We start from the raw sequence: 23,851 nt of genomic DNA, 5'->3' as shown, positions 1-23,851 counted from the left end.
TACCATGTGCATAATTATATTAATGCGCCGTTTGTCACGAAATGTTAGTCTTTCGTGCTTTCGCCGTCGAAATATTCAAAATTGCTTGACAGCTTAAGAGGTTCACAAATTTATTATATACATTTCTAATTATTTTTAATTAGAGTTGCTGAAATCGACATTTTATTGAAAGCTCAATACAACAGAACAAGCATAACTTCCGGAACGAGTTATAGATATATGTATAACAAAATTACAAGTTAAAAACCCTACATATGTATTATCTATATATAGCGATTTTATTCTCACGACTGATCAGTGCATTCTTGGTGACGACGATCTGGTTCTTGCATGTGGACATGAGCTTCTGGTTTTCCCTGCCTTTGTGAAGACGATAGATCAGTATCTCGACAATAAGTATGATAATACTGACGACGACACCGATCCCAATTATCAGCAATATCGTCACGATGCCGCGTACATTCACCGGATTGTACTTGTTGTCCGAAGGGGTGACCTTCATGTAGACTCGAGAGCGCAGTCGGTTCATTATGCCGACGTCTTTGAATTTCTGCAGACTGAAGACGTAAAAACGATTCGTTTCTTCATCTTTAACTCTGATTGATATCGAAGTGATTCGAGAGAAGAAAAACGAGTTGGATGGACTTACTGATAGTTAATCACACCCGTGTACTGGCTCCTCTTCGTCAACGTCATACCCAGGCTATCGATCCTCCCCGACTCCAGATAAACCAAGTCGCAGGGGATTCGCGCGCTGATTTGAGTCTTCACGGCTTCGGTCGCGTAGAACGCGATCTTGTTCTCGCAAGCCTGAAAAAAAGAAAAAAACAATCGAAACTTTCTTTCGTGTACTTTTCCAACTATTATGTCAGCTCGTTCGGATGATAAATGATGCGTGTACCTTCCTGAAGCCAGCCATCATGGTTCGGGGTAGATATTCGCGATTGAGCATCTGCTTCATCATCCGCTTTAGTACTAAGTCTTTCGAAGTCTGAAAAGACGATAAAATCATTCACGTGAAAACGCTGATGAATAAAAGAAAGCTTACCGCGAACAGATCGTAATCGGCGCTTTGCTGAAAGGCGATCAGCTTGTAAGTTCCGTCTTTGGCGAATTCGTCAAGATTGGAAAACGGCAGACTTGGACTGGTGACGGTGAGGTAGCTAATCAGACAAGCCGAGTAAACAGCCAGCAAGATAACGGCCGAGACGAGAATCGTGAAGTAGGCTATCCTCATGGGAGATGCGCTCGGAAACTCTGTGTGTACGTATTTTTTAATATTAACATTCGCCTCTTAGAATGGCCACAAGAAGCGCTATACCTGGTAGACCCTGTTGGCAGTATATTCCCCAGATGGAGAGATAATTTTCGGAAAAGTGATTAGGCGGTATGGGTTTCTCCCTTATCAACAGCCTCATGTACGTGATTACGAGCCACGTCAGTGCAGTCATCCCCTGCAGCGCGATCCAGCTGTCGATCGTGTAGACCTGATAAACGAAGCGTCGAGTCGAAATTTGGTCGATTGAGCAAATCGCAGCGAAAAATCAATACCCTAGCTCACCCTGAAATAAGCCGACCACTGAAGCGCAGAGCCATCTGGTTGCCTCATGTAGAGCTGATTCCTCGAGAGCATGATCGGCAGGGTGAAATCCACGCTGTCCAGTCTCTGAGCTGTCATGGTAAACTCGGCGACGCCAAGGTCCACGTCCTTCCTGGCGAGTCTTCCGATCCCACCAGTCCACCCCCCGGTCGATTCGTTGTAGATCCCGTAACTGACTTCCTTGTAAGCGATCGTCATCGAGAAGTTCAGGGTCGAGCTCAGTTCTTGCAGAATCGTGGCGAAGAGTCCGCTCAGCGGACCCTGTTGAGCTGCTATGAACGGGGAATCCTGGTGGGCTTTCGGTTAGTGATCAACGGCGACAAAGAAAATAATGAGATACCGAACCTTGACCGTGGCGATGCGTAGGTTCTTTCCAGCCAGGGTATGTCTTCTTTCGTAAAGAGACTTGGTAGTCTTCGGTTGCAGCCTGCCGATGAGGTCCCAGTGGGCCAGATCGTGAACCGTGATGCTGTCCTCCTTGAGCGAGTACCACTCCCTGAGGATCGGGTCACCGTGACACTTGACCATCATCTCCGTGTCGAAGGCGACGTTGAAGTAGTTCTCGGTGGGCTCGTAGCAGATGCGCAGCGTCGGCTTGGCGAAGATCACCAGCCAGAACGGATAGGATATCTCGGAGCGGCGGGTCACCTTCTGGAACATGCGGATCTCCGAGGCTGAGTTGAGGAAGACGACGAATAAAGGACGCACTATCCGGGTACGGTAGTGGTCGTAGTGATGGGTCAGGTCGGTGTAGTTCAGAGTCAGGGAGAGGACGAACTTGGAGGAGAACTCGCGGGTCAGGCGCATCATCAGCGTCGTTGTGTGGATGCCTTTGACATTTTGAAGAATGTAACGAGTAAGCTTAGCTGCTTTTATGCCGCGCTTATCTTTTCGTGAAAAGTATACTCACTCTCGTCGTCACCGGCGTAGATGAGGATAACACTGGAAGCCTTGTAATGTTCCTGGACGTCCGAGACCAGCAGGACGTACTCCTTGTACTCGTCGTACTCGATGTCACCGACGACTTCCAAACTATCGATCGTTAGCAAAAGAGCCAAGATTGGTAAAAACACCGCTGTAGAGAGCAACATGTTCGACGCAGAATAGGAACTTTTTCGGCGCTCGAGCAGCGAGAAACGCTTTGGTTCACACGATAGAGAGCCCGACGTGTCGACGACGTCTGTTGTTGGTATTTCGTGAATAATTCATTTTCATGTGTGACGAAGGGATCGCTCGCATTTGATCGAGGATTGTTTGCCCTTCTTGCCTTTCATATTTTTTCACACTTGATTGATCGGGGGGTGATTTATTTATTTTGTTTTCAGAGATTTGTTTGGAATTATTTTACTCGATTTCTGTTCTTGTTTTTGCTTCAGTTCTCATGTATAATAAGCGCTGAGTTTGGATTGTAAACGTATGTTTTTTTGTTTTTTTTTTTGTTAAGAAAGGGCAAATAAAAAATTATATTTTTAACGAGAAATTATGATTTCTGGAATGACTATTCAACTTCAACATTTTCGAAATATCATAGTTCATGTATGCGGAATACACGTGCGGGGAAAAACGTCTGTGGCATACATTCATGGCCAGTGCTGAGCGACACTCAAGTATAATTTTGCTACGTCATGCCCACATCATCCGGTATGTATCAACCCTATTTTTGTAGATACATACCTACGTATTATAGTTTGACTCGATCTGGGTTACTAGAAACCTGCGTCAAACATAAATGATTTATTCATCAAACCGGTTGAATAGTATACAACAAATATCAAATACCAAAGATATTTCCTTATACAAATTATATTGTATATTAGTAACTTAATTGTTACGATTAAAATGAAAAAATTTAATTTTCATATTTACCGCGCAATCAGTCATCGATCGCTCGCTCAGTGCGACCAACTGCGCGGACATTATCATGCCGGCTTCTTCAGTTGCGTAACCTGAAATGCTATTTATTTATGTCGTGTTTGTAAAAAAACAGTACTCGAGATTACATTTATTTTGCAGAAGTATTTTTGTTCATAATCATATGGTGCGGTGATTAATTATGTCATAAGCACTTTCTCCATAAACGAGGGGATGAGTGGAAAACCAAGATTTCTAGCGCCAGGTTAGTGTTTTGTATTGTTTACGTTATTTGAGGTTATGGTCAGATTTCCCCCGGTTTTGTTTACAAACAATTGATTATAAATTATTCATACAAGAATCGTCCTTATATACAGATGTGTTTATTTATTATGCATCATTAAATGTTAGACCCAACTATAAGACCTATGTATAACTGAAGTAGTCTTTTGTTAAAGTTCAAAGTAAAAACAAAACTTTTAGTGTTACTTTTCATAATCATCAATTATTTCCAAAACGTTTTGCAGGAGAAAATACCTGGCAAGAAGATAAAGCTGACATCGATGCACATGTGTCTACGCAATTTGTCTACAATGCCAATCACTCGCTAGCCCTTGATTTACAAAGAAAGCGACTGCCAATTTACAAAGTACGAAGTCACATTATTTACCTGTTGGAAAAGTTTCAAACTCTTGTGCTGGTTGGAGAAACAGGATGTGGAAAGAGCACTCAAATACCTCAGGTAAATAACATTTTTTGTACTTTCACATAGTTATTATTACTTATTATTTTTGTTAAATTAATCATGAATTTCAAACATGTTATAAGAATTTCTCTTTACTTGCAAATAATTTTACTCATATGATACAAATGACTAGTGTAAATAAATGTGTCACAAGATCTTACCGTTTTACCATCAGCGCGAAAATTCCGCGAAAAATATTTAGGTACAGCATATGGATAATCGAAAATGGTAAAAACAATTTCGAATGCAAACGAGGATGAATATTATTTTCTCGAAGGTATACATCTTCCATTTAACGATCTCACACGATCCCGACATCGATTGGCGCCGCTCCAATAATTCAGATAGTTTCGGCTGTAAAATTATGGGTCATGGAGCACATTATTCATACAGTCTACAAATATAAAAGCACGACTATATTATGCTCGTAAAACGTTGTTGCTTTATTTTTGTGCATAAACAAAACGACTCTCACGAACTCATTTGTATTTACTGTGGGAATTTTAGGAAAAAACGTGATATGTGTCGCGCCATCGGAGAACAGGAGGAGGAGGTATTTTCGCGTTGACGTCATCGTTCTATTTTTCGTTCTTTTGTTTTTTAAGTTAGCCGAAATAAGAATTGAAATCCGGCTGTGTTCTTTTCTCTTCTATTGTAAAGTAAACTCTGTATTACAAAAATGTATAAATCGTCGTGACGAGTAATAAGTACTTGGAGCCTGACGAATTTCCGAAAATAGTCCAAAGCCGGAAACTCGAAGTAGTTGTTTATTTTTTGCGTCAAGCCACACGTGCCGATTCCTTCGAAAAAGCCGAATTGATTTCGTATGCTATTATTCTAGGAATTAATGGGAATTTCTGAAAATTCATCTACCCTTTCATGACCATCACCAACTGGCTATCAAAATTCTACTTCTGGTGAACTCAAGGCTCTTCGGCACTTACTCGTTCCATTCATTCATCACAGAAACTTTAAGCATACAAGTAGTCGAAAATCGCATAATCCCACATCTACATCTTTCACGCAGCATTTTATTAGCGAAGCTCATCGTTAACAATCATTCGCACAGCCTTGAGAAGACTGTAAGAAATCGTAAATTATATCTTTTTTTATCCTCATTGTCTGTATGTTATCTGCGACAGAACGGCATTTTTCTTCAACTTTATACATATATTTTTCTGATTATTTTGAAGTATATCAAGATGACGTGAACACGCATGAGCAAAGTATTCTCTTATCTTTCATTATACGTTGATTTTGTCAAGTGGTCTACTTCTTATACGTACGCGCAGTGCAAAAGATTTTGTGTAGAATTTTTCAAGCCATACATCAGATGAAGTTGGTGCAGCTCAAGAAAATCGAATACGAAGACGCATCAGCAGCCGGTCTCAAAAAAGCATAAAATAAGCGTATGCGCACGAGACATACCAGAGCATCTCAGGAGAGCTACACTAAGTATATACACAGAGTTAAATTTCCCCCCCTGGGTCCCGCATATTATAAACTTGTTTGCTGCATCAAGTGCGGCGCCCGCATTGAAGGGCTCATGGTCGCACGGTGGGAGAAAGAAAAACTCGCCTGTTGATGATCATTTTTGCACGCCGACGTTCGTTCAGCTGTAAAAACTCATAGCCTCCGTCGTAGTAGTAGTGGAATTACAGATATAGATATAGGTATATACACGCATCACGAGTCGTGCGCGTGTGCGCTGTTTCGCGAAAACGAGAGGGAGAGAGAGAGAGAGAGAGAGAGACAGCGCGCGGCGGGACGCTCAGTAGACTTTCGAAAGCCGCCGCTCTCGGATAGTTTAGTCGGCGATCGGCATTCGTCGCAGTTGCTCGCAAACACCTCAGCACATATACCGTATTTCATCATCCACTGCACATGTGTATATACATCTGCTCGTTTGTTAATATATATACCACGACGTAAACAATATGCGAGCGAAGCAGCTGATGTCCGAAGAGGCGAGAAGAGATCGGCGAGACTCATTGTTGTGATCGGAGTTTACTGACCTTGATCCGGCGTATACTACATCAGTAAAAGCCAGGCATGGAGAAAGGAGCCGTGTGCCTTGAGTCAGCGACTGACTACTATACACGGTGTTTGCGTGATACTTCTCTTCCTCTTCTTCCTGTCCTTCTTCTCGCTCCGATCTGCCGTCGCTGATTTTCGACCACTGTGTACTGATTAGGAAGAGGCACGTGTGATTTTATACGCTTTTATACCACACTCGTGATTCTTTTTTGAGAAGTGTGATTCGTTCGTTGCACGGCGGATAGTGATTCTAAATTTAAATATTCAACGTTCCTGCAGTAATCGTCTTGCCTTTATTAAACAGTTTGTGATGACAGGGCAGTTAAGCTGTACTAACGTATGGAACAGTAGCATGTTCCGCTGACTTATGTGTGGTGTATTTTATAACGATGCTTAGCTGATACATGGCATTGGTAATTTTAAGGGAATGCCTGCAGTATTAAAGTGATATTTTACAAGAGGGTATAACATACTTATGAGAAGCTGATTGAAGATTGACATCTGCTATTGAAATTTTCTTCAATTTGTATCCATACAAATTTGTGGACTGATAAATTACTAATAAAGAAGAGCAAGATGTGGCTTCCACCTCAGTCTGCCCGAGTTCTGCTCGTTTCATTGATGGCTTTTAGCTGTTTCTTGATTTTCATGGATTATTTGCTCTACAGTCGTATGCAAAATTACTCCATCAGACCGGTTAAGTCAGAGAAGACTTACAAAAGCAAAGTTCCATGTGATGTGGATCCATTTTGCGTGGTGACAGTGAAAGCTCTGCTATTGGACTATCCGAATTTGTATATTCTCAGTCCTCTTGCAGCAGTGATAGATCGTATGTTGGGCATTAGTACCACCTGGCTATGGATAACTCCCAACATGATCAGTGCATTCCATGTGCTAGTGGCAATGTTAGCTGGACACTGCGTAGCCAGCAGCTCTTTAGCCGATCGAAGATGGGGTGTCCTGTTATTTGAATTTAGAACTTGGCTGGATGATTTGGATGGACATGTAGCCAGGAGAAGAAAGCATATAACTGGAGAGCGCTCTGATGTGGGCTCTGCTGGTTACTGGATAGATGGAATCTGCGATGCATTGGGATGCATAGCTCTGATGGTCGGAGTCTTCTTCTTCCTCAAGAGGAATCCACCTCGCAGGGGATATGAAAAGCTACGCAAAATTTATCCTTGCGTAGAGAGTCAAGAAACTAACACAGAAATAATCTACAAAAGGCTGCGCTTCAGAGCAGTAGTGCGAAACATTCTCCTAGTAGCTGGACATCTCATGATTGCTTCTATCGGATGGAACAGGTACATTTCATTGTATCAGGATCTTCTGGAAACGGATGACAGCTCTCTGCCTATCATGAAGGAGGAACTTTACATAAGACAGAGTGAAATCATGAGATCTGGATTCTTTTGGATAGTCACCGTCACTTGGAGGCTCATTAATTTCCATACAGCAATGGATTACTTGCTCATAGCTATATTCCTAGATCGACTGTGGGAGTACATGAGGGTACTCAGATGGTTCGGTTACATCATACCGCTGATTGTTGTCTACTTAACAGAATTTCATTTCCTCGAGTCTTATGCATATGTGCTGAAGGGATCCACCGGAATCATGATGAGATCGAACGAGATGCAAAACTTCACTACTAATAGCTTGTAAGTCGCGTGTATGTGAAAACTCCGTGAAAGTTGATCGTAAGCAGCTGAAAAATGTAAAACCAGTTTTTCTATTTTTATAAATGGATTCTACACTTCTCCTATCCGCAGACGTTCCACTGCAGACTTTTGCAGTATGCACCTCATCACCGAAATATCGATTGTCCATACATTGTGTATTTCACGAATTCATAAGGCTGTGAAAGTCAATTTTTTTGTGACCGAGTGAATTTTATAAAGTTAATATACGCCGCGTGTTATACAGCATTTTTCGAAATAACGATACGTCATGTCTGAGCTTGTACAACGTTTTTATAATATAAATCTATTTTACCGATATGAAATATATATATATATATATATATATATTAACGCAAACAACGACGTTGACCACTGATTTTTTATTTTCACGTATAGTGCACCGAAAATTTCATCACCACGAAATCGCGAAGTGCGCAATAAATAAAAGCAATTACTCATTGTTTGATGCAAAGAAAAACAACTGCACTCGACTGTTATTAACACGTAAATGGATACGTAGCGACCTATGATATATATTTTTATAAGAAACGATCGATTACAGTATAATCGACCTAAAGTACACGTAAAACGCGATGAATTATCATCAGAATCAATAAAAAAAAAAAAAAATAACGCCGCTGCTCTTGCGCATCAGCGCTAAATCGTCCGGGGATTTCATCACAAAAGTTTAATCTCGGGAGACACCCGTCGAGGTACAAAAACTGAACTCTCTCTCCCACCCAATAGTCGCCTGATGCGCGATTATGAGCATCGTTCGATTTTGCCGCGCTCGTGTGGTATGATTCATATATATTTTTCACAGATGTGCCTCACGGGAATGTATACCTAATGATCCTGACGTAATGCGCTATTTTGGAGGGTCGAAGCACATACACACACGCGCGCGCGCCACACACACACGCACACACACATATATATATCTATATATTTCGTATGCTTCTATAGAATACACATACACATATATAATTGTAGAGCATAAAGTCGCGGCAAATATAAAGCTGCGCGGCCATGCTCCCTTTTTTCCGGCGCGTTATTCTTCGATTTTTTTCTTTTTTCTTCCTTTAGACAACCGTACGAAAATAGACGACGATGTTGCGTGCGTGTGCGTGATTTGTGGCGTTGCAGCGAAGAGAATTAGCTCACGTGTCAACTAAATCTCGGTTTGTTTTTTCCACACGACCGCGTGTGAATATCGATCACCGATTTATACTAATCTGCGTTTTCTTGTCTTCTTCAGCGTATTTAATTATATGGTTTTGCGATGTGTGCAGCGACTATTATATTATAGCAAACGTGTGATCGTAATCGCATTGGTTTATACTAATGATAGGGTATGGCGTGTACCGAATGAAGTGTGTATTAGGATATAAGACAGATTTATAACGGTTGTGGTTGATCGTTCACTTTTTCTTCGTGATATGCGAATTTTTTGCCTCTATATTTATAAATGCGTCTGATTATAAAGTCGAACGAAAGCAGAACCAATTTTGAAATATAATAATTATATAATTATATTTTGGTTCGCTGATGAGAGTTTTAAATTATCTTTAATTCTTGTTTTATTAAGTTTAAGATTATAAATTTATGCAAAAAGAAAAAGAACTTGTTAGAAAATTGGGCGAGAAAATAACAAGCACCTATATGAATGTCAAGGGTGTATCAGAGGAAAAATGTGCGCAGGTAATGAAACTCGATGTAAAGCTGAAATACATATATTTTTAATGCATACGCTTTTTGTAATTCGTATTTTTTATAAACTGAATAAACCAGCTTTTCTACGAACAGCTTCTCATATTCATTATTATCTTGCACGTATATATACCTGACGTTATCTTTGCCACTTTACCCCATTTTTTGCTTCACTTATTTTTAAGCATTATAAATAAAAAAATGAAATCGATTATTGAAGAAATGTTCTTAATTTTCCAAGTGATCTCCGCATACGATAACATCGCTCCATTGTAGAGTACATATTAAAACTATAGCTATACTTTTAAAAATACACGAGTATAGATTTGTGATAATAGCCGACCAATAACTATGGACTAATTTCTGTATAGGTGTGCGCTGTGAACCGGAGGTTGTATTTTGAACGCGATAATACGTATTGCCGTCAAAGTAGAACAAAGAGATAAGTAAAATGAAAGGTTTATTTTGCAAGTGTTGAAAAAAAATCTATCCACTTTGTGAAAATTAAACGCCGTTCTATTGAAATTCCATAATACATATACATGGTATATAATTTATAGATAATTCGATCGATCTCATTTTGAGGTAGTGTGTTATTGAAGATCGATTGTTGAAGGAATCGTCGATAGTCTTCAAATTTTCATGTTCAGTAGCAATTTTGCGACGAAGATTTTTAAATTATGAAAAACCAAACCTTGAAAATATGATTACCATCAACTACTCGCAACACGTGTACTGCATTTATCTCTATTCTACATCGAAGTATTGTTGGGCACACTAGCACTTGATCCCCTTGAAATCAAGATTTTCATAAAATACATTTATATTTAGAGATAACAATGTATCTATGTGTACACCATATCTTAAACTATATTATGTTATTTTATTTTGTTTATTAGAAACGTTACCCACCTTGACTTTCATGACAACTCAAATATTGCAATACGCTTTGCCAAAAAAAAATGTATTGTTATCTCTACGATGACTCTTTTTCTAAATAAAGTATAACAACGCAGATGTCGATATCGCCAAGCGTAAAAACGGCTAATCTACAAGTTTAGCTTTAGCCCTTATCAGCGTTACCAGGAAACTTGTTGTTTCCCCAAGAATCAAGATATTCACTTTTGTTATAATTATAATAAAAGCCAAGTAAGATGACGCACGTGAAGATAAACATCGACTGATTACACTTCTATATGCGTTATTTTTCTTCGGGTGCAACACAAAACTAGTCAGAATGCTGGAATTGGAGTAACCCTGAGAACAATTGTCTCCCATAACTTGATTAGTATCGGGTGTTTTACGATAATAATTTAAACGCCACTATAGTTAAAGTTTTTTAAATTCACGGCAATAAACGATTCTCTTATTCTTAAATGATTTCATTTAAAAACTGAATTAATTCTATTATGAATCCCAGCTGCGCATTTAATTAATTAAATATTGTCTCCCAATAATCAGCAGACAAAACACGCTACTTTCGAGATATGAAAATCAAGCGATGAATATTCATCGTATTTATCTTTAATAAAGAATTCAAGTCAACCTTTTTTTCGCATCGCTTCCAACAATTTTGTATATTTTGCAAAATCAAGTATTCTATATACATGTACACACATACAGCGGATATCAGACATCAGCCCGTCAATTTTTACGACTTCCTATAAGCAGTGAAAGCTCCGCACCGGTTATACACACGATGGACACTTTCAAATCGAGTATTTCGCGCCGCATCGGCGCACGTTTAGCCTTATGGCGTAAGCTGATTTCACGTCGTTATTGCCCTTTTTGCGTCGCGATAATAATCCAATATATAGATTAATCACCAGAGCAGCGCACACGACACTATTAAAACACGCGGACTCGCGATGGAAGAGAAAAAGACTCGGCGCTCGTTTGACTTTTACAATATGCGAGTCGAGCGTACACACGTGTATATTAACTACAAGAGTATGCATATATGTATACAGACAGACGCACGTGTCTGTCTTTCGAGGGCTTTGCTTTCTTTATGGATCTATGAAGTACACTACAGGTACGTTTGATCGATTATATAGAAGCTAAATGGGGGAAGCCCATATGTGCATAGAATTTTTTCATTATCATCATCGCGATAACAATTTCATTGCCAAGAATTACGCTCAATGACACACAGGTTTATCGTCGAAAACAAATTTTCACAAAACATTAATCCTATAGATTATTCTCACCTAATAAACCGCGTCGAGCGCATTAGCTGCCCGTTTATGTTCCGAAGAACAATATAACGCTCCTCGCGACCTCACAGCGTCGCTCAGGATAATAAAACAATAAAAATAGCCGCGTGTTCACACGCTTTTCATTTTCTAGCACTTTTCCTGCTGATTTTTTTTTTTTTTACACTACCACATGAGCGTGTCGCAGCTTTGTGCATCATCGGTATACGCGTCATTGGCTCTTGCGGTTATGTGGTTCAGGGCTGGCCTAGTGTAAATGTTGTCGGTATTACACGGACTTTGTATCCATAATACACATTCGTACTTGGCGCGCAAAAGCGTCGGTCAATCGCCGACTCATACTAGTGTAAATATTTATCCGCGAGAGATAGAGAGAAATGCGAGAACGAAGCTTTTAGCTGATGAACTATTATTTTTTCCTTTACCGCTGTAATAATCGTATAATTCGAATGGTTTGGAAAAGGCGGTAAAAAATAACGCTCGGTTCAGCGATTATCGCTGAAAATTGTCACTCCACTGACTTCCGCTCGACACAATTCGAAGGCGATAGAAAAGCACGTGAAATCGCGCAATGTACAGAGTTTTTCTTTTTTCGAAGATAAACTAGTCACCCGTGGGAATAAAAGAAAATTCAAATGTATGTGCACGCATGCACGTACCGATGAGTGAAACGTTGACAAAAGCAAGGGAAAATAAGCGACAATGGATTTTTCGACTATACGCGATCAGTCATCGCTTGTATAGGAATAACAAGTTTATTCGACCGGCAGCCGCGTGCGGGTGTGGCCGTATTAGGAAACGCTCCGAACTATATAGCATAGACGTATAGGTTCTGGGCTAGCGCATGAATATTAATCTCGATTAATTGAATTTCGAGCTGCTATACAACTGCGACGTTTGCTGTACATGTATTTTTCTTCAATCTCTAATCAGACGTTAAGATTAATTGCACGATATACGATTGTGCGTTGGCTTAATGTCCGCCTGTCATTAGAAACATTAAAGTCTAATCATTCCATATACCAATACGCGATGAGAAAACCGATCGTAATCGGCATTTGACACACGTCATTGAAAATTAAAGAAAATATAATAATTCATTAATCTCTTTTACATTATCATCGCATTTGTGATGGTGTTACATAATAAAAATTTGAATTATTCGCATTTCTCTGATTACAGTATCTGGTGGAGGCGGGATGGACAGCGAATGGGAAGATCGTGGGCATAACAGAGCCACGAAGGGTCGCGGCTACGTCCCTGGCGAGTCGCGTAGCCGATGAGCGTAACTGCATACTGGGCGCCGATGTCGGCTACGCGATACGCTTCGACGACTGCACTGACGAGACGACCAAGATTAAGGTGGGTTAAGTCGCTATTGTTACGCTTTTACGAGCTGTCGTCTCTCATCCGTCGTGGTTTTACCATCGGAAGATGATAAGGCAATTAGTTTCTAAATTCTTTTAAATTCAGCCGTATCCGTATTGATAAGGGTATGACGTACGGTTCTTCGCGTTTTTCCTGTTAATGTAAATACGTGGATGATCTAATGGGGGGAAGTTCAAATCGTGTATTATCACTGCTTATCGCGGACGAGCGATATTTTGGTCAAATATCGTATCACAATTGATAAGCGTGTAAAAATATTTAACGACCCATATAAAAATGTATAGTTCAATTTTGTTGTAATATGCGATGCATTTGCACTAGCTATATATGCACTGCATTCGAATGTCGCCTATATAGCTGCAATAGTGCATCCCGATCCTATTTTCAGTATCAACATCATCGGTTCGTTCTTAATTTTATTCAAGGTGTGATTTATGATCGTATTGCTTTAAGAAGGCCATAAACCATCTATGATTTCATTCTACGCGAACAATCGACGTGCAAATTTTCATTTTTACGTCAGTTAAACGGCGGGTTCGAAGACCAAGAGATAATAATAATCCCACAAGTTCACAATAAAATCAGCGTAGGCGACTTTTCGCAGCTTTGCGAGTAACCTCTGACTCCGTTAGTATTATTAAGTAGTTCCGAGAGCATATAACTATACTAACTATACAGTAATAGTGTATTCGAATATAAGTAAGGCGACGAAATACGCGCGCAAATTGACGTTTGCCCGCAATTTTAATATCGATTTACATGCGCATACGCAAACAGTCGGCGGCAAACGTTTAACTCCCATACTGACTGATGTAAATCACGCATTTGCCCTATTTCTCTTATAATCAATAGTTTTCCAAATCAAGATTTTGTATGGCAAAAGATTAAGTCTCCATATACATGCGTTTTTACGTAATCGTAGCGATACACGCAAAATCATCATTACACCGAGTCACGTTCCTTTTTGTATTTTCAGTACCTGACGGAAGGAATTCTGCTCCGAGAGATGATGGGCGATCCGCTACTGACGAGCTACAGCGTGATAATTCTGGACGAGGTGCACGAGAGAACAATGCTGACTGACATCATAATGGGTCTGCTCAAGAAAATACTCAGAGTACGTAATCGTACAGAGTCGTTGTTTGCATTGATGCGATAACGTTTGTTTACGAAGTTGAATAAAAAGATTGAATTACATTCAATGGTATATAGGTATATCCTAAAACGTGCTAAAAATTTCAGAAACGAAAGAGCCTACGACTGATAGTCTCGTCAGCTACAGTAGACGCCGAGGAGCTACGCGACTTTTTCAACACGAATTCAGCGAGTCAAAACCGCGACGAGGACACGGCGACGATCTTGAGTGTCGAGGGTCGACTGTATCCGATCGATATCTATTACTCAGCCGAACCAGTGGCCGATTACGTTCAGGCGGTCGTCGAGACGGCTCTAAAAATCAACGATTCCGAGGCACCCGGTGACATACTGGCTTTTCTCACCGGTATGGAGGAGGTCGACAGGGCTGTATCGCTGCTCAACGAACATGCCAAGGTCGTCAAGGAGGGAAAAAGTTAGTATTGCAGTTTTTTTTTTTGTACAAAGAAAGGTGAACGATTTTTTAAAATATTCTAGCTTGTTATTTCGATAGTGAAGCTGATGCCTCTGCCGATGTACGGCTCGCTGCCGAACAACGAACAGCTCAAAGTCTTCTGGAGAACTCCGAACGACAGTAGGAAGATCGTTGTCGCTACCAACATTGCCGAAACTTCGATCACCATTCCCAACGTAGTTTACGGTGAGCAGACTATTTAACTCATCTCTGTATTACAAAAAGAAAACAATTTTTACAAAGAGGTACTATTTTCAGTAATCGATTGCGGATTTGTGAAGCTCCCATGGTTCGACATCGAAACGCACACCAACAGCCTCATAGTAGCTCCGGTATCGAAAGCTTCCGCTGACCAAAGAGCCGGTCGAGCTGGTCGAGTGAGATCTGGAAAAGCCTACAGGTAACTAGCCTTGCTATGTAATAACGATACTCAACGACCGCATCCGCGACTACACAGAGATTCTAATCTTAACGCAGACTTTACACCGAGGAAGCTTACAACGATCTGATCGCCTCGACACCTCCGGAGATGCAGCGAGCCGATCTCGCCCCTGCGGTACTTCAACTCAAGGCTCTGGGCATCGACAACGTCGTGAGATTCAATTTTCCATCGTCGCCGCCCAGTAAAAGCTTACTCTCAGCCGTGGAGCTGCTCTACGCTCTTGGAGCCATCGACAACGACGGCGAGCTCACCGATCCCGTGGGCATGACCATGGCGGAAATACCGTTGGATCCTGTCTTCGCGAAGTGCCTCATTGCTTCCGGTAATAACTTTTTTTCTGCTTCGCGTGACACAGCGTTGAGAATTCAGCGTCGATCGCTAAAAATAGAAGCACAAATCGCGGATTAATAATTCTGTTTGTCCTGTCGATAAAGGCGAAATGGGCTGCTCGAACGAAATAACGACGATTCTGGCGATGCTCCAAGTCCAGAACGTATTCGTGAGACCTAACAGTGGACAAGCGGCGATAAAGGCGCGCGTGGCCCATCGCATGTTCGAAGTCGAGGAGGGCGACTTGATGACTCTACTCAATGTCTACACGGCTTACGAGAAATACAAGACCAACAGCTGGTGTCAGAAGTATTTCATTAACAGCAAGGCCATTAAGAGGGCCACGGAGATCCGCACGCAAATGCGGAAATTGATAAAGAAGCTAAAAATACCGCTGTCTTCGTGCTTAGGTAAGTTTCTGATTTCATTTCGTTAATTCTTAGGAGTGATGATTCTAACGATGACACGCTGATTTGCAGGTAACGTCGAGCTGTTACTCAAATGCATAACTGCTGGACTCTTTCCTTACGCGGCTTACTTGCACTACAGCGGTGTTTACAAGACCGTGAGAGGCGGCAAAGATCTGCACATTCATCCGAATAGTTGCCTGTATACTTTGGAACAGCCTCAGTGGTTCGTATTAAAAGTTTCGATTTCTCGGTATTACGATGGTATCGTTTTGTAAAAGACTTATAATGTTTTTCTGTTCACAGGGTACTTTTTGGCGAAGTAGTGCAGACGAACAAAACGTATATGCGAGAGTTGACTGTCATCAGGCCTGAATGGCTTGTAGAGTTGGCGCCGCACTTCTATCAAAGGACTGCGATCGACCAAACGTGAAAGACAATGTATTGGAATTGTGTTGTCTTCTGAAATTTATACATATACACATAAGACTTGGACATTAAACATAACTTATTTTTACTTCCAATGAGTGTACTTATTGAGAACTTATCGATCCTAATTTTCAAGAAATGAGGGAAGCAGTAATTTGAAATGGCTATAAATACTTTTTAATTAAAGAATTTTATTTTTCAATCGATAAATTGATTTATTGACCGGCGAGTTTCAGGAATTGATGCTAAAAATTTTATTGAAAAGCGCACACAGAAAGAGTTAATATTTTTTTTTTTCTAAATAGCTTAATATATTGTTATTTCAAATCGTACTTAATACAATATATTAAATATATACACTTCGGGCGTCTCTTTAAATACTGAATAATATTTATCCTTCCCTGTACTATACATAAAAACTTCACACCTCGACGGCTTGATCATTTGATATTTCCTGTACATGACTATATATGTATACATTCGCGCGCACGTGTCGTTTTTGTAATGATCAATGGAGAAATAGTAAACTCGTATTACACGTGCGCTATATCACTATATTGTGCGATACACGGACGTAACACAGGTATACACAAATGCCGCAGTCAGTTCTGTGTGTATGTCATGTCGGAATACGACAGTGTCGACTCGACATATGACGATGTCGGACGGTGGTGGTGTAACTCTCATCTCAAATTATATCCATTTATGACTTTTTATTCCGTTAGTCGATTTTTTAGAAAGGAACTAGTTTACTGCGTAAGTACCTTCGATCGACGTTAATTTTTTTTGCAGGCGCCTTTGGTTTTTTGCAGTTTTATTCTAATTCGATGTGTGCACTTTTTGTGTTGTGACAGTTTTGGAGTTTGCTTTGTTGAGGTTAGGTTCTTTACCGCTTCGGGTTCTTTAAAGTTGTTTATTTACATAAAATAGTGTTCTAATCGGTTATTTATTGTCAATGTTGTGTTTATATTAAATAAACAATCTATATTTCGGTACTTTTAGTATCGTATACTTGAATCTAGACCATTGCTGCTCCATTTTGTGTTTGTCATCAAACTTTCTTTTTTTGGCTTTAAAACGATTTATTTTTTAATTTATTGGGCAAGAAATAATCATATTTTATCAAGAATGAATAGTCTGTATGAAAAACAATACTGATTTTTATAGACTATTTACTTTACTATTAGTTTTGCGACAATTATTGTGTTAAATAAAGCTTTGAAAAAACTCCAAAAAGTAGAGCTCTCTTTGCTTTTTTTTACAGGTAAAAATAAGTCTTTGAATTTAAATGTTTTTCTTATAGAATGGTAGAAGATAGAAACTGTATTGGCTGCCGAGTTGACTGTGAAGGTCACATAGGTACTGTGAAATATGTTGGAACAGTGGGTAACACAAAGGGACAATGGTTAGGCATTGACTGGGATGATCCCAGCAGAGGAAAGCACAATGGTACATATGAAGGATTAAAATACTTTGAGACTTGGTGAGTTGTATGCATTTCAACAAATGATCTTTTGAATTACTTACAATCTTTTCAAAGAATTATATTTAAAATATTTTAAACAATTCTATACTTCCAGGCATCCTACCTCAGGCTCCTTTATTCGTCCTGGCAAAGCCAATTTTGGAATATCGTGCCCTGAAGCCATTAAAGTTCGATATGGCTATATAGACGACGAACTAGCTGGCATTGATAGGGACTCTATAGCCAGTGTTCAAAAATCTATCAATGCGCCATTTGTAGAAATGGTTGGATTTTCTAAGGTTAACAAAAAACAGAGTAAATTTGACCAACTAAAAATAGTGTGTATGCAAGCCCAGTGTATAAGTAGTGCAGGCTATCCAGGTGAATTGGCTGCCCTATGCTCAATGATTGAAGAGCTAGATTTATCGCATAATTTGATAAATTCTTGGAAGGTAGTGGCTGAGATTTGTACAGAATTGCAGATTTTACAGCAATTAAATGTCAGGTAAAAGAACTCCATGCATTATAATTTAATTTTAATTTAAAGAAAATTAAGTTCATGTAAATGTTTATCACAATAAACTTTCAGCGACAACCACTTACCGGTTGAAAATGGAATGGAAATATATGCACATGCCTTTCCAGTATTAAGGCATTTAACTATGGGACGAATGAAGTATGATTGGCCGGCAGTAATGCAATGTCTCAAAGCATTTCCATCTATTCAGGAACTTATAGTATCTTATAACAACATTGAAACTATAAGTGGAGTAGAAGAAAGTTTGAATATTATGAAATTGACTGAATTATCCTTGGAACATAATCTTATCTCTAATTGGAATGAAGTTTTGAAATTGGGCATACTGCCATGGTCAGTAACAATCCTTGAAATTTTTCTGTTGTCATGCAAAAATTAATAACAAATATCATCATTTACTTGCAGTTTAAAGGGTCTTAATTTAAACTCAAACAAAATTGAAGATATTAGATTTCCTACCACTGAACCCACTGATAAATCTCATCTGTTTCCTAATTTAACTCAGTTACACATATCTAATAACAATATACGAGACGTAAGTATTATAAATACATGCATACACAAAGTGAATAAATCAAAAGCATAGTAATTATAATTTTGTTATTAACGTGTTTAGTGGCGATCTATAAGTGAGTTGGAAAAACTTCACAGACTACAAGATTTGAAATTTCGTGAAAATCCAGTTTTAAAAGAGCAAAACGTACAGACAGGAATACAATTAGTGATAGCCAGAATATCAGCCTTGCAATATTTTAATGGAACAGAAATCATACCATCGGAAAGGCGAGGAGCGGAATATGACTATTTGAAATTATTTGCCTCAGGATGGAGAAGTTCTGAGCAGGACATTTTAAAGAGGAAAGAATTCATCACAAATCATCCACGATTCCCTGCATTAGTAGAGAGTAGGTTTCAAAAGGTTTCTATCTATTTTATGATTGGAAAAATAAATTTTTTCCTAAATAAGTAAAATTGTTTCAGAATACGGAGTGCCGGACACTTCAGAATCAACAAAAAGTACCCAACTATCGTCAAATGTTATAACTGTAGAGTTTGTGTGTCCAGATAATCCGAATATTAAAAGCATAAAAAAGAAATTACTGAAAAACATGGATGTACAAAAGCTAATGGGTATTGTTCAAAGACTGTTTAGAATTAACGGTAAAATTCCGACGCTCTCTTTCGTCCGGCCTAATGTAAGTTTACAAGTATTGCTAGTTTTTGGATAAATAATAAAAAATACTGTATAAAAAACTTTGTTTTAATGGTCACGTAAAATTTTACACAGGTTTCCGAAGACGAAATACCGCTGGACAAGCCACTACAAGAACTAAGCTATTACCTCATCGATGAAGGTGATCTAATCCTCGTGCGCTGGTGATATTAAATTAATATAGTATTTATAGATATAACTGTATTTTTTACACTGTTAATGTTAATAATTCGCTGCCGTACTTTGTTATTAAACTTTTTTCAACGCAATCATTTGTTCAACATTTTTTACCTTACAGACAAATAGTATACAACCTATTTCTGTTGTCCAAAACTTCAATTACCGTTAAGTTATTTTTGTATACCTCACAAACTGTAGATCGACTAATTTTGTTGAGCCTGCTCTTCAATTTTTGCTTGTTCTCTATTTTGTAGTTGTTCTAGTGTTAATAACGAGAGTCCTAGTTGATCTTCTCTCGAGAATGGTTGGGCCATCTGACGTAACCATCTTTTGCATATCTAACGAATAAAATTAAATTTATTTAAAAGAAATTAAAGAAAACTACACCGAAAAAATCGAAATCTTGATAATATGAATTCTTTACCTGTATTGCTTCTTCTGTAGACAGATTACAAAGATTATCTGTAAGATACTCTTGAATCCATTTAGGCAACTTGCTTTTCTTGTCGATTCGAGAAAATCTCTACAGAAAATTTTTTTACAATTGTACTGAATTCATGAAGAAGATAAAATGTATCAGATATAATTGAATTACCTTATCCGCAAAAACCATAATACCATAATCGGTTTTTCCTCTGATGGCACGACCGACACATTGAGCTGCGTGTCTCATAGCATCAAATGTTAAAAAGTCGTTTTCTTTAATCTGTAAGATTAATTATAATTATAAATAACTTTTTGCATTGTTGTACAGTACTTTCCAAAGATAAAACCTAAATACCTGAAACTGGTCTCTTAAATACTCCAGACGTGCCTTCAAAATTCGGGATTGTGTGTAAACATAGGGTATACCGAACATGAGCACAGCTCTTCCGAGATGATGATCAAAATCTACACCCTCGGAAACTTTTCCTCTCGCAACTGATAACAAAACGGCGCCTCGACCATTATCACACGCTTTGTTGTAGTAGTACAAAGCCAGGCTGGTTTCGGCCGCGTCTTGCGTCTCAATAAATATGAGTTTGTACCTTTGAATCTGATCCAGTATACCTTGATCATACCTGAAAATATAGATGAGTGAGCAACCAATAGAAATACAAATTCATACAAAAATGCATTGAAAAAGTTTTGTACCAAGCAGCTACGACTGATTCCATGTACAAGTACGAAGTAAAAAAGCAAACGATGCCATCAGGAACATTAGCAGCAAATTCGACCAGCAATTGCCCGTAATTCCTTATCACTGCAACGTCTTCTCGAGTCTCGTACTTTGAAGATATCGCAACTTGATCGTTGCCTTTTGAAACTATCTGGCAACAAATTATTGCAAATACTTATAACTTTATGTTTTTTTTTAAATAATAAATAATCCAACAAAATATTTACCATTGGAAGTAGGCAAGGCCTCGCTAGAGTCATTGTGAACGAAGACATGATAACAGGATGAAAGTTCAGAATCTTCGGATACATGTCCAGTGGTGAGAGAGTACCCGATGTGATTACGACCGATTGAAACCTGTCGAAGATCGGTTTCATCGCGATCGACGAATCCAGGCATGAGAAGTACAGTATGGGATTATGTACTGTAGGTGCTTTGTCGTCAAATGGCTCGATGATAATCGTGAAACCTTTGGTATAAGTAGCTACAAGCGTTGCAAGATGTGTTACGAGAATAAGAGGTGAGAAATCGGTAAGGTCCGTGATTTCCATAGTCCGAAGAAGTGAGGCAAGGCGTTCAGCGCAGAAACGCAAGGGTTTACGTTCGATGCAAATTTTCGCTTGGACGTCGCGCAAAAACGTCACTGGTGTTTCTTGAACGACGTGTTGGATTCGTAGACGCATTTTCAGGTACTCGACGAAACGCTTGAGGAAACCGACAAAGTGTTCGGCTTTGCGGATGTTACCTGGTACAACGTCTGCGAAAAAAAAAGATACAAATTTATCATTCAAATTTCCGGGATTAAATATAAAAATTGTATTTGATGCATACCTTCTAAGACTTCGTTTGGTAAAACCGGATTAGCTAATACTACATCAGTCTCTCGAGCAACTTGCGCATCTTTTAGCCCTTCTACTAGTTTATTGTATTCGTCTTTTAGTTTATTTGCATCATCTTCTTTCATTCTAAGAATTCAGTCTTTTTTATTAACTTTTTTCAATCGCTTATCTACAGTAATTAACAATTTTTTTTTTAACTTACTCTGCAACAGTCTTTTCCAGTAGACTTAAATTTGCACAACTTTTTTCCATTGTTCTGCGATTTAGTTTGACACTCATTGAATCTATGCATACATTATCTATAATAGAACAAATATTACTGTTTGTAAGTTTTTACACATATTAAAAATTTGTCCAAGTATCATAATAATAACTAACCAATATTGTGAGCTTCATCAAAGACTACAACTGAACTTTTGGCCAGTTCCTTTGATACTGCTTCTGCTATTTTTGGATCAAGCAAATAGTGATAACTGTAGACGATTATTTGTGCATGCATTATCTAAAACAATTGAAATAAAATAATTAAATTTTTATGTTACTTGTAACAACAGATATATCAAGTATTTTTTTTCTACCGTGTATCGAGCAAGAAAGTAAGGACACCAATTTCTATCTTTGCCATATTCTTTCATATCATCTATGGAATATATACCAGGTGGCATCATCATTTCTCGTCCTTCTATGTCAAATGTCTCATAGAAGCCACAAACTGGCGTGGATTCGTCGTAATTATGCCTTTCTCTCACATAAGAAGCTGTGAGAGCATGACACTGACTATCTACAATTTTACCTTCCCTCTCTTTACTGACCTAAAAATCAGTGTGCAATAAAATGAATTAGGTTTATCTGAACACATTCAAGAAATATATTGATGAAAAGTTCTTTACCTCTGGATGAATACACATGTTCTTTCTTGAACTAAGTACCAAACCAATAATTTTTGGTAAAACCTTGGTTTCTTTTTCATAATAGTCTATTAACTTCTTCAATTCCTCTATGACCTTTTCAATTTCAGGTACAGTACGTGAGCAATAAATAAGTTTTGTTACTTGATGAGGATGTTCTAGCATGTAGGCGACAATTAGAGACAGCAGTGTTATCGTTTTACCCGTACCCGAGGGCATCTCCAAAAGGCAGTGACCCTGCAAATATTATGATTGAAAAAATCATTCAAAAATTAAATTAAATAAAACTTCTGTGTAGAATCACAACCTTTGCATCGAGTCCTCGTTTAAGATCCAGCATGTATGCATATTGCTCAGGATATATGTAATCGTACGGGAAATATACTAATAAACCATCAACACTTATCCTGCAATATAAAGGTAAAGGTATTAAATTATATTCAATAAAATAAAGATGGCTTATAAGTAAAATGTGACTTTAATAACAGTTTTTTAATAACAACAATATATTGCTCCATTGTCATTAAATTTATACCATTTTATTAAATTTATAAACAAATTTAATTTTATTCTGAAAATTTTACAATAGAAGTATGGAATATTATACAGTAAAAGGGCAATATAAAAAACTACATAAATAGTAGAAGCTCTGTAAATTTTGTGCGCAAAAAATCTTTTGCTGTATATAGCGTTTATTAACAATTGTCTCTTATTGCAACGTAAATAATAACCTCTAAAAATAACTAGCGAATAAGAATAAACGCATTAGTTTGATTGGAAAATCAATTATCAAAATATGATAATATTTACTTCATATTATAGCATTAGTGCCAACGATAACAGCTAGTCCTTTTCACCGTACAGTTTTTTGACAATTATTCGTTTACCGGCACAATAACACAAGGACATGCAACTGTTGCACTTGTGCCTACTGCCTACTCCTGATTTGTTTCCAATCTTCAAATTCAAGGCACCTACCTTACCAAAAGAGATGCGAGGATTTGTGCAAAAGTATCGAACGTCGACTTCCGCTTCGGTGCATTATCCCATTGCATTGTAGACATCAGAAATACAGATGAATTATACGAGCTTTAACCTAACC

General features: G+C 38.5%; 5 protein-coding genes across 7 annotated transcripts; 3 read left to right on the top strand and 2 right to left on the bottom strand.

Moving 5' to 3' along the window:
- Nucleotides 1–129: 129 nt before the first annotated feature.
- LOC100677796 (glutamate receptor U1-like) lies at nucleotides 130–3,558 on the bottom strand. Of its 2 annotated transcripts, XM_008215241.3 has the most exons (9): nucleotides 3,467–3,558; nucleotides 2,511–3,314; nucleotides 1,946–2,430; nucleotides 1,562–1,888; nucleotides 1,322–1,487; nucleotides 1,049–1,257; nucleotides 902–991; nucleotides 650–810; nucleotides 130–557 (listed from the first exon to the last, which is right to left on the bottom strand). In XM_008215241.3, exons 2-9 carry the CDS (start codon nucleotides 2,689–2,691, stop codon nucleotides 260–262), a joined length of 1,917 nt encoding a protein of 638 aa, XP_008213463.1. In that variant the 5' UTR covers nucleotides 2,692–3,314; nucleotides 3,467–3,558; the 3' UTR covers nucleotides 130–259. The 2 variants fall into 2 exon arrangements, with proteins under 2 accessions (XP_008213463.1, XP_032454504.1); XM_032598613.1 differs by having other exon boundaries at nucleotides 2,511–3,547.
- Nucleotides 3,536–16,542, top strand: LOC100121691 (probable ATP-dependent RNA helicase DHX35). Its single transcript, XM_001605252.6, has 11 exons — nucleotides 3,536–3,716; nucleotides 3,979–4,193; nucleotides 13,024–13,203; nucleotides 14,207–14,347; nucleotides 14,473–14,800; nucleotides 14,879–15,025; nucleotides 15,098–15,239; nucleotides 15,317–15,603; nucleotides 15,716–16,021; nucleotides 16,091–16,244; nucleotides 16,325–16,542. Exons 1-11 carry the CDS (start codon nucleotides 3,686–3,688, stop codon nucleotides 16,449–16,451), a joined length of 2,058 nt encoding a protein of 685 aa, XP_001605302.1. The 5' UTR covers nucleotides 3,536–3,685; the 3' UTR covers nucleotides 16,452–16,542.
- On the top strand, nucleotides 4,130–9,720 carry LOC107980947 (ceramide phosphoethanolamine synthase). The gene is made up of 2 exons (XM_016984507.3): nucleotides 4,130–4,193; nucleotides 5,038–9,720. The coding sequence occupies exon 2, from the start codon at nucleotides 6,810–6,812 to the stop codon at nucleotides 7,896–7,898; it is 1,089 nt and encodes a 362-aa protein (XP_016839996.1). The 5' UTR covers nucleotides 4,130–4,193; nucleotides 5,038–6,809; the 3' UTR covers nucleotides 7,899–9,720.
- Nucleotides 16,543–17,011: 469 nt separating the features above from the next.
- Nucleotides 17,012–19,932, top strand: LOC100121708 (tubulin-specific chaperone E). Of its 2 annotated transcripts, none has more exons than XM_001605271.6 (8): nucleotides 17,012–17,203; nucleotides 17,751–17,930; nucleotides 18,028–18,417; nucleotides 18,502–18,783; nucleotides 18,856–18,985; nucleotides 19,067–19,355; nucleotides 19,432–19,646; nucleotides 19,739–19,932. In XM_001605271.6, exons 2-8 carry the CDS (start codon nucleotides 17,752–17,754, stop codon nucleotides 19,829–19,831), a joined length of 1,578 nt encoding a protein of 525 aa, XP_001605321.1. In that variant the 5' UTR covers nucleotides 17,012–17,203; nucleotide 17,751; the 3' UTR covers nucleotides 19,832–19,932. The 2 variants fall into 2 exon arrangements, with proteins under 2 accessions (XP_001605321.1, XP_008213471.1); XM_008215249.3 differs by lacking the exon at nucleotides 17,012–17,203 and adding an exon at nucleotides 17,249–17,323.
- On the bottom strand, nucleotides 19,694–23,700 carry LOC100121723 (general transcription and DNA repair factor IIH helicase subunit XPD). The gene is made up of 13 exons (XM_001605283.6): nucleotides 23,560–23,700; nucleotides 23,057–23,156; nucleotides 22,732–22,986; nucleotides 22,420–22,653; nucleotides 22,220–22,343; nucleotides 22,044–22,140; nucleotides 21,834–21,967; nucleotides 21,230–21,759; nucleotides 20,978–21,153; nucleotides 20,625–20,904; nucleotides 20,439–20,549; nucleotides 20,268–20,366; nucleotides 19,694–20,181 (listed from the first exon to the last, which is right to left on the bottom strand). Exons 1-13 carry the CDS (start codon nucleotides 23,562–23,564, stop codon nucleotides 20,047–20,049), a joined length of 2,280 nt encoding a protein of 759 aa, XP_001605333.2. The 5' UTR covers nucleotides 23,565–23,700; the 3' UTR covers nucleotides 19,694–20,046.
- Nucleotides 23,701–23,851: the final 151 nt, after the last annotated feature.

Source organism: Nasonia vitripennis, chromosome 3 (assembly GCF_009193385.2).
Source record: "Nasonia vitripennis strain AsymCx chromosome 3, Nvit_psr_1.1, whole genome shotgun sequence".
Taxonomy (NCBI): Eukaryota; Metazoa; Arthropoda; class Insecta; order Hymenoptera; family Pteromalidae; genus Nasonia; species Nasonia vitripennis.
The sequence above is the reverse complement of the archived record's forward strand: the minus strand, read 5'-3'. Positions and strand labels throughout refer to the sequence as shown.